The sequence below is a fragment of the Xiphophorus maculatus genome, chromosome 2 (genome assembly GCF_002775205.1).
Source record: "Xiphophorus maculatus strain JP 163 A chromosome 2, X_maculatus-5.0-male, whole genome shotgun sequence".
Taxonomy (NCBI): domain Eukaryota; kingdom Metazoa; phylum Chordata; class Actinopteri; order Cyprinodontiformes; family Poeciliidae; genus Xiphophorus; species Xiphophorus maculatus.
The window spans coordinates 21,051,182-21,061,250 of record NC_036444.1 but is presented as its reverse complement, the minus strand read 5'-3'; the positions used below and the strand labels follow the sequence as shown (position 1 = coordinate 21,061,250).

Below are 10,069 nucleotides of genomic sequence, written 5' to 3'. Positions count from 1 at the left end.
GCCCTGCTCCCTCTATCCTATACCCTGCTTTAGTTAATGCTGGCGTTTTTTAACCAGCATCCCCCCATCATATGCCCTGCTCCCTCTATCCTACACCCCTCTTTAGTTAATGCTGGCGTTTTTCAACCAGCATCCCCTGTCTTATGCCCTGCTCCCCTCATCCTACACCCTCCTTTAGTTAATGCTGGCGTTTTTCAACCAGCATCCCCTGTCTTATGCCCTGCTCCCCTCATCCTACAACCCTCTTTAGTTAATGCTGGCGTTTTTTAAACCAGCATCCCCTCTTCTTAGCCCTGCTTCTATCCCTTCATTCTCACCCCACGCATTCCCCGCCGGCTTTCCTATCATCATGCCCTGCCGTGTCCTCTGCCAACTATCGCCAGCCCACGTCCATCCCACTAGTCCCGCAGCATTTCCAGCCGGCTCATCCTCCAGCATCCCTATGCCCTGCGTTCTGCTACCCCATGCCCCGTTGTGTCCTCAGCCGGCCGTCACCTCCCAACATCCCTTCCTCCCTTGTCCTGCCGTATCCCCAGCCGGCTCTCACACCACGTCCCTATGCCCTGTGTTTTGTGTATTCTACCGCCTCTTGCCCTGCAGCATTCCCAGCTGGTCTTCACTTCCCGTCCTACTCTCCCTCTCCTTTAACTGTCATGTCACGTCCTTTACGTTATTAACTCGGTAGCCAAAGTCAGCGCAACTTCTTTCCCCCTTTTTACTTTCTGCCTTATATTCACGGCCTCGGCCTCTTTTTGGGGGATGACGTTCCTAACAGCATCGGGGATGCTCATCTGAAGCCTATCGCTAACGCTGCGATAACCGTTATCCCCAGCCGGGGCCCGAGCGCCAAAGACTTTAAATTCTGTTTGTCAATAAACTCTTCTAATTGTCTTCTCATCTCCGTCTGAGTCTCTCCAGATTGAAATGAAGCCTAGGCGCAAATTCAAACTGGAAGACTCTTTTATCCCCACCGGGACCCGTTAATTGAAGCGACCTGCCCACAATCGTCGACCTATCAACGCCGGACCAAGCCAAGTCACGTCCAATCACCGACCAAGTCCCAGCTGATAAGGACCTTCATTCATGGCGTCCTTCGCTCTCCAGCCGAGCTCAACCCACCACCACCCCTTCTCCTCCATTCGCCCGGTCCTGAGGCCCGCACCCTTCTTCAACCTCCACCACCAGTGCCGGGCCCCGGGGGATGACGTTCCTAACAGCATCGGGGATGCTCATCTGAAGCCTATCGCTAACGCTGCGATAACCGTTATCCCCAGCCGGGGCCCGAGCGCCAAAGACTTTAAATTCTGTTTGTCAATAAACTCTTCTAATTGTCTTCTCATCTCCGTCTGAGTCTCTCCAGATTGAATTACAGTTTGATAGTATGAAAAGGCAGAAATAGCTCCCAATCTCTCCCTGAACAGTGTTACGCCACTAGATGTAATATAACTGTCTTAATTAAAACAGTCATCTGAATGATTGTATTTACATATGGCCTAAATAGGACAATTATTTTAAAGTGAACATCAGTTATAGAGTCTGACACATTGCTTGGCACCTCAGTAAATGCCTTTAATTACAGTAGGATAATATTATACTGGAAAAAAAAGAAAAAGGAAACCTTAATTTATTCAGTGGTACAATAGTCCGAAAGGAATTAAAATGACTGCTTACCAAATAATTGTCACTTTTAACATGTTTAAAATAAATTTCTCTGAAGATTTTTTTTTTTTTTTGACTGATCAAAGTTTGTTGGAATTTCATAAGTTACAACTTTATGTTATAAATATGTAAATATTTCCATATCTTGTTTTGGAGGCACGTCAGGTAAAAACCTTTTTCTGTCCTACCACCACAAACATAAACATGTAGAGTTTGCTAAATTCTACTAGCACTTTTACAGGCTCCATGCTCTTTGAGACAAGACAGATTATTTTCAGCGACTAAACCTGTAGGCCGGGTTGGTGTGAAACACAGGATGGATAGCTAGAAAAATACCTCATTCTCAGTCAAGTATGGTGGAGGGCCTGTGATGCTGTGGGCCTGTTTCTCAAGCAAAGGTCCTAGGAAATTTGCTAGTGTGTTGCATCATGAACATTTAGAAATACCAGAACAGTTTAAACAAAACTTTGGTGAAAGAAACCTGAAAATGGGTCACAACTGGGTCCTTTTAACAGAATAATGCTAGGTTTACCGGACACTAAACAAAGACCTGAGTATAAAAAAAAGACCTGCAGATTTAGCTGAAGAGAAGAGCGTGCAGGAGAGGACTCAGGACTCTGGAGTACTGTGAGAAGAATTATTGTGAAATGTTAAAGCAGAAGGCTGAGTGCTGTCCTGTTGACAAAAGGGAGAAATGCAAAGTATTGACAATAGTAACAAATTATGCCACTCTAATAAAAGACTAACATTTTTTACACATATTTGAGGGGTGCCTATAAAAGGAACCAGCAATATATTTTCCCTGTCATTGACATCGTAAGATTCAGCAATAAGAGCTGATTCAGAAAATAAGAGCAAGGCATCATAATGCATGCCATGTTGTTGTGAAAACTCAGGGAACAGCACAATTTAAAAAAAGCGAAACGGAACAACATTTACTAAAGAGATATGAGAAGTCTTCTGATGCGAAACAAATGTAACTCGATGTCCATCATTGTCCTTCTAAGAGCGTATATCTTTACGCAATGCTTCAAATCAAAAACTTTAGGAGGCTGATCATTGCTACAGATTTTTTGCACCACATCCAGTCTTCAAACCAACCTCTCGTTGTTGACTTTTTTATTTTTATTTTTTGGATAATAATAACAGTTTCTGAAACCATATTTCAAAACAGAAATCATGAACATGAGCATAACCATGGAGCGACACGTGTCTGCCATCAGAAGCTGTCCGTGGTGACGCTGGTGACCTGCGGCTGCACTCTGTTCCTGCTGCAGCTGAAGAGCCAGGCTGCCCTCCTGTGGTGGTAGCGTTTGGACAGCAGCACATAGAGCACCGGGTTGATGCAGGGGTGCAGGTACTGCAGCATGGTGCAAATGAAGTAAAACGTCTCCCAAGCCCGTCCGTGGCGGTACAGTCCCAGGTACACGCACAGCTCCAGCACATATCCAGGCAGCCAGCATACGGAGAAAGTAGCAGCAGCCAAAAACACCAAGACAGAGGCTCTACGGGTGTTCCTGGCACTGGACACCGACATTACGGGGCTCTTGTGGAGAAAGAGTGCCAGGCGAACGTAGTTGAAGGCGATGACCAGCATTGGAATAAAGTAATAAAGCACGAACTGGCTTATGACCACTTGGTAGTGGTGCTCATGAATGGTTGGAAGACAGAAGCTGAAGTTTGCCAGGCTCGGGTTCAGACTTTCCTTGGTGGCAAACATTCGCAGAGGCAGGCTGATGAAGAAACTCAGGGCCCAGACCAAGACAAACATGAGGATGACCAGGTCCATGGTGGGAGGCTGGTACGGGTTGGTGATGATCATGGCTCGAGTCATGGAAACGGCGCACAGAGAGTACGTGCTCGCCGCCAGGCTGAACGCCAGCAGGAACTGGTAGACCTTGCAAGAGATGTCGCCCAGAGGCCAAGAGTGACTTACAGCGGAGTGCAGAGTGAAGGGGATGAGGAGGAGGGTTAGGAAATCAGCCAGAGTCATGCTGAGAAGAAGGATGTCCAGGCGATTCTTACGCAGTGTGTTTTTCTTGGCAAACAAGGAGAAAGCCAGCAGGTTGGCACAGAAACCAATGCCCAGGATCACTCCGCAGACACAAGCAAAGATCACCCCATACGTGTTGGGAACGGCCATGTTAGCACTTGTTGGTCACCTGAAAAAAGAAAAAAATGTCTTTTATTACTTCCAAACTTTTGTGTTTTGTTTCTCAAGCTTTATTTTATGTTCTTCCTCTAAATGAACCAGTGTGCTGCAGAAGTTTTCGTACGTCTAGAGCTTTCCACACATGTTCATACCAGAAACCAGAAGCTTTTAGATATTTTTTTGTGGATTTCATGTGTTATATGAACACAGAACAGCCTGTAATTGGGAGTGAACGTTAAATAATCTACGACTGTCATTTTGTCTTTGAAGAAAATTCTGTTCTGCATTTGCACAGTTGCTGCTAAAACGTCTGCACATCCCTGAAAAAATGCAAGCTTTTTCTGACTTTTTGTTAAATAAGACACCGATAAATCATTTCAATATCTTTTCCACCTATTACACCTATTGCACATATTGTGTAAAATCCAGTAAAAACAATGTTTGAATTTGTCAAAGGGAAAATTAAATGTTACTGTCATTCTGTTGGCAGCATCCCTGACAACATTCATATTCAATAAAGTAGAATATGCTTCCTGATGATGCTCATTTGTCAAAAGTACCTTTTGAAAATAACAACCTGTAGCAAGGTACTAAACATGCTTTTCATCAGCCTGGATTTTATTGGTCTGTTGTGATATTCAAGATGTTACACCAGACCACTAATAGCTATAAGCAAAAATCATCACAATTAACAAAAATAAAAGCTTAAAAACATCAATCTGTCTGTAATTAATCTATATAATTAGTTTCACTTAGTTAAGTGAGTTACTTAAATAAATATACTTATCTGATATATTGACCTGGTCTGTAGTTCCTGTTACAGTTTTTGCACATAAAACTACTTCAGTATTTTTTTGTAAAGAACTGTATAAAGAAAACTATTAATTTAGGTGTTTATTTCCACAACAATTTTATAGCAAAAGCAAAAAAAAACATTCAAAAATACTCTGAAAACAAATAAACTTTTGTTTAACGTGTGTTATTGTTCTTGGAAAGATCTTCACTTATAAGAAAATTCATAAACATGAGTAAAGCGAGCCTATTTGAAATTCACTAATACCAATAACAGTACAATAAAGGAGGAATAATTATAGTTACACCCACCATTGTTGTTCCTCAGCTGTTCCTTCTCTGCTGCACCTGTAGATGAAAGTGCCACATAACATGTGGGGAATAAGTTGTTGGCTTTGCTGATTTTTGTCTCGTTGAAACGTTCCAACCAGGGAAGACCGTCGGCCTCTTTGGACTCATGACAAACTGTGGCAGCGAAAGGTGAGCGCATGAACGGCAAACATTGCTTGAACCAAATTGATTCTAGTCGACTGGGTTTAAAGAGAAACGTTCTTCGCTGTCTAGAGACCGAGAGAGAGAGAGAGCAGTAACATGTTCCATATGCCTGGCAGGTTGGCGGTGAAACGTCCATACTTAATCACTTTTATGTGCTCAGCTGTAGCTGTAAACAAATATATAGAGCATTGCAAAGGGTTTTTAATGTTTACAAGCAGTAATAACATCCATGTCGTGTTGTTTCATTGTAGAAAAAGTCTGAGATTGCTTAGCTTGATACATGACAAATGTTCCCAGAGCTTTCCCAGTTTTCTGCTCAGTTTTAGTTTGTTTCTTAATGCTGCAAATGCATTGATCCAGCTACAGTCTTGATTAAAAATGACCCAATTCTGAAAACTGTTTTCTTTTTTTAAATATCAGTCACACTATGATACTATGAGCCACTTCAGAACAGAGATATTAATGTTTCTCCGTATTGCTCTGATTGATTTCTCCTGTGCGATCTGCAGGCTCCTAACTGTGGCTTTATCAGGCTTTCCGCAGCATTTATGGCTCTGTGTCAGCTAATGGCCTGTGGTGTACACTGCTGCTGTTAGCACAGGATATAGCTGACGTTGATGCATTTGGTTACCACACCATTACCAGTATCTGTGTCTTTTCTATCGGGGGTTGTTAAAAAAAAGCCACAGGGTCCTCCAGTGGGACATTAACAGCTTGGTTGTGTGATGCATGAGCCAAAAAGTCAACATAAGCATCGATATGTTTTTGTTATTTCCACACCAACCTCTAAGGTAAGTTTTAACCCATAAATTACTCTGAATCGCAGCCTAATTACACTCCGTCACACACTCATGATGTCATTGTGTTAGGAAAAAAATGCCTAACCTGCAGTTTAATTAGCTCTACATTGCAGCAGTGTTCACATTTATAGTCTGCGGAATATATAAATATACATGTTTTTTAAAGAAGTTGAAAATACTTCATAATTCAGATCAATGTTTATTTTTAGTCTTCCCAGGGAGCTGCAGCATCATAAAAATACTAAATTCTGCTGGTTTTGCCTTGTTGTTTAAGATCAACTAATGAATTTATTTTAATGACATGCAAAGATGAACAGAACTACAAAGTGGCATTTTTAAATGGAAATGTCACTTAAAGGAGTTATCCCGTTTTAGGCCATGAATTAACTGTGATTGACCACGTCTTTTACAAAAGCTGAGATCAACTTTATCAAGCCAAACCCGAGCCTGACTACTGTCCAGAACTGTAAAATCACTTGAACTGACCCTATCTGGAAACACGAATAGGTGTATATCTGGCAACAAGGTCAATAAAGACAACACGATCAAAAGGTACCTAAAAGCTACCGTTTTAATGTTTGATTAACTGGAAACATGTACAGCATTCCCTCAGTGCAAGTCCAGAACAACGAAGCTGGGTTGAGCTTTGGCTTATTTATTCTAAGCAAAACAAACAAACTGTAACTTAATTCAACAGAAGCGTTTTTCTGACGATGCCTCTGATAAGTTATGAGTCCATAAGGGATCTGAGGTGAGGAAGGAAAGCAGTACCATCGACAACAGTCGCTACGCTAAAATTCAACCACAATGTATGTAACTAAAGTGCACAATGGAATTAAATCAGCAGCACCGTGATACATTCACAAAATAAATATAGACTTTCAAAGTGAAATAAATTATGGCTGAACCCTTTGAACAGAGGCACAGTCAGGCAAAAAGAAAGTTAACCCTCTGCAAATTGAAACGGCTTGATTGATTAACCACTGACAGGTGTAAGATCTTTGTTGCCATAGCGTCAGGGAGAAAAACCTGCTGCTGATGCCTCTCAGTCTACATTGAGTTGTTTATTTCTCAGTGAAAAATATTTAAGACAGTTGACAATCTTCCCAGGAGAGGACCTTCCACCAATGTGCAATGCTCAAATAAATGCCAAAGAATCCATAAAGATACATCTCATACTCTACAGGCCTGTAAATGTAAAAGTTTATGACAGTACAAGCAGAAAAGGACGTAGAAGTGTGAGATTATTATTGAGGTTTGCCGGAAAAGTGCTGTTACGTCACAAAATACTGCCAGGTTTGCAATAATGCATCTGTGTGAACCTGAAGACTGAAAACTTGACTTGACCAGGTTTGGTGAGAGACAAAACCATCACATCAACGCGTCAGCCCGATTTTCAGACACGGCGGTGGAGGGCTGATGATCTGGGCTTGCTTGTCAACCAGAGGACCCGGACTCACCTTTGAGCCTTTCAGTCAAACATGAGCTAGTCTGCATGTGAATGTTTTCATGAGGCTGTTCTGAAGCCATATTACTGACATTTAACTCATCTAGAATCACATTGAAACAATGAAACAATGCTGTATAGAAAGGAGTGGGGCAGAAAAGGGATCCACATTGATGTGAGTGACTACATCCAGCTAATGGTGGCTCAGCAAATTATTGAGTGATAGGCTGTAATGACTTTCAGCCATATTGACCTCATTTTTGTTTAATGATTAATGACATGCTGAAATCTGTTGAGGGTTTTTATACACCTGAGGTTAGAGAGAAGTACTTTTAAAAGCCGATTAAGCTCAGAGCATTAATTTATGACATTGGAAGAGGGCGTACTTTCTTTTTAACATGACTGTATGACCTGAGCAGTTTGTCGGATTTCTTGTTCCTTTTAGGTTCTTACGCAAATGGAAAATAAGCATTTCCTCGTCTGCTCGGCCTGTGTACACGTTTGGTTATAGATTACAATGTATACAAAAAGACGTCCCAAGGACGACCAAGTTACAGAGGTGGGACGATCTTCCTAATAAATATGAACCTAAGATTTCATGTTGAAACTCCAGGAAGTATGCAAAATACAGTTTATCATACAAGCACAACCCTGACTCCAGAAACAGTCTGTCAGGGATCAGTCTGTGTCAGTGTCTTAGTGCAGTACTATTAAAAAAAAAAAGAAAAAGAAAAAACGTTCTGGGTTTCTATAGATGGGGTCCTTTGTCTCTTCACGGCCCCTTCCCAATGGCGGCACGGGCTCTTCTCCTCTTCTTTTCGTTCTCTCTCCGTCGCCCTAACCGGACCTTTTTTTTCCTCTTGGTGGCAACTTTAAGGTCGTGCTCCTTGTAGGCCGCGGCTTTGTTGGTCTCCTGGGTGAGGTGGGGAACCGCCCCGTCCAGGTTTACCCTCTCTAGGAGGTCCTTGCTGGCCCCTTGGGGCTTCTGTTGTAGGCTGCTCCCACTGAACACTTGGCTCTGGGTCCGGCTCTGCGCAGGTGGAACGTGCTCCCCGGCCGTGTGCACCTCCTCCAGCAGCTCCTGTAGCCACGTGCGGCGCCTGTACTCCTGGATGGAGCGGCTCTTGTCATGCAGCAGCTGGGCGTGGCTCACTGACCTTCTCCTGACAGAAGCAGAAAAGAGGGTTTGTTAAAAACAGAGAGAAAGTGCTGAAAACAAGCTTAATTTTGATGTTTGGGGCTTCAGAATAATCTACTGACAATATGTGCTATTTTTTTTAGCCTTTTTTGACATTCTTATGATTATCAAATGTTTATTTGGCATATCTTAAATATTTAGAACAACAATTCTTAGTTTTTCCTGTAGCGCTTGGGGTTTTTTCACTCTGCAGTGTTGAGTTTATGTGAGGCAGCTAAAATTTATGGTCAGGATTCAGGAAACCTCAGTACAGTAGGTGGCAGCACAAACATGTCTGAGACCTGTCACTACTCTGACTTTAAGACCAGCCTAAGAGAAAGAACCCCACTCACACACACACACACACACCCACACGCCCACACACACACATGTTTCTTACTTTATTATGGCCATATAAAATGGTTCTGCACTTTCTAAATAAAATTAGTTGAATTTTTTTGATGCATTTCGGCACAAGGGTATTTTTATGTTAATCCTAAAGTTTATGCATTCAGTTGTAAACTGTAAAATATTACTTACGTTCTGTTAATGAGCACATCAGCTGTTCTCCCTTCAAAAGTCACTGGGAAGCAGAGCAAAAACACAGCCAGACTCCACTGGTGAAGCAGCACTAAAGCAAACATGCTTGATCCAAAGAAATCTGAAGAACAAAATCACGTTATGAGTTACTGAATAAATAAATAAAACATATCTTATTCATTTTTTAGATTTTAAGATTTACTGCTACCTACTGATTTCTAATGTTTAGTAAAACAAATAAATGAATAGATTGGGGAAAAAAACTGAACTTACACAACCTTTCCAGTTAAATTCCACGAAAAACGTCAAAGGTTAAGAAGTTAAACTCCAGAGAAAAATATGCTCGAAAACATTTGAAATTATCCTGCCATATGCATTTTTTGGTCCATCTAGTATCTCTTTTGGTGTAACGTCAGCCTCGGGAAATTCCCCACGAGTCTCCTCCATTCATTTGCCTCCCAACAGTGTGTGTGGAGCTATTTATTTCTCCCCAGTGTCCAAATTAAAAGAGGGACAAAGATAGAAAGAGCAGCAGCAGCAGCCCCATTAGCTGCGGCGTTGCAACGCTACCCTGTTCTCCAGCAAGCTCTATGAAGAGTTACTCTGAAGCAGCAGCATCATCATCATCATCATCTCTGGTGGCCCGAGCCGAGAAAGCAAACATCTCAGTCCTGCGCAGTGAGGGAGCCTGTGTGTGTGAGAGGAGCTGAGTGAAAGTTAAACTCCGCTTTAGGTGAAGATGCAGCCACCTCAGCCTCGATCCAGTCTGTGCACCCTCCCCAACCTTCCAACCCCTCACCTCTGTCCCTCCCCCCTTACCCTTCACACACACACACACACACACACACACACACACACACACACACACGCACACACGCCCACACACCTGCTGTGACATGGAAAGACGCCCGAAGGACCACCACACAGAGAAAGAAAGAGAAACTCTTTAGCAAATGTTATTTTAATAATATCAAACACTTTTACACACACCCCAACAAGAAAAGGTC

The 10,069-nt window shown here is 42.4% G+C and overlaps 2 protein-coding genes across 2 annotated transcripts; both read right to left on the bottom strand.

The window, feature by feature from the left end:
* Window positions 1-2,878: 2,878 nt before the first annotated feature.
* LOC102233472 (galanin receptor type 2-like) lies at window positions 2,879-3,802 on the bottom strand. Its single transcript, XM_005796397.1, has one exon. The coding sequence runs from the start codon at window positions 3,800-3,802 to the stop codon at window positions 2,879-2,881; it is 924 nt and encodes a 307-aa protein (XP_005796454.1).
* Window positions 3,803-6,472: 2,670 nt separating this feature from the next.
* On the bottom strand, window positions 6,473-9,795 carry LOC102233212 (parathyroid hormone-related protein-like). The gene is made up of 3 exons (XM_005796396.2): window positions 9,336-9,795; window positions 9,063-9,183; window positions 6,473-8,508 (listed from the first exon to the last, which is right to left on the bottom strand). Exons 2-3 carry the CDS (start codon window positions 9,164-9,166, stop codon window positions 8,118-8,120), a joined length of 495 nt encoding a protein of 164 aa, XP_005796453.1. The 5' UTR covers window positions 9,167-9,183; window positions 9,336-9,795; the 3' UTR covers window positions 6,473-8,117.
* Window positions 9,796-10,069: the final 274 nt, after the last annotated feature.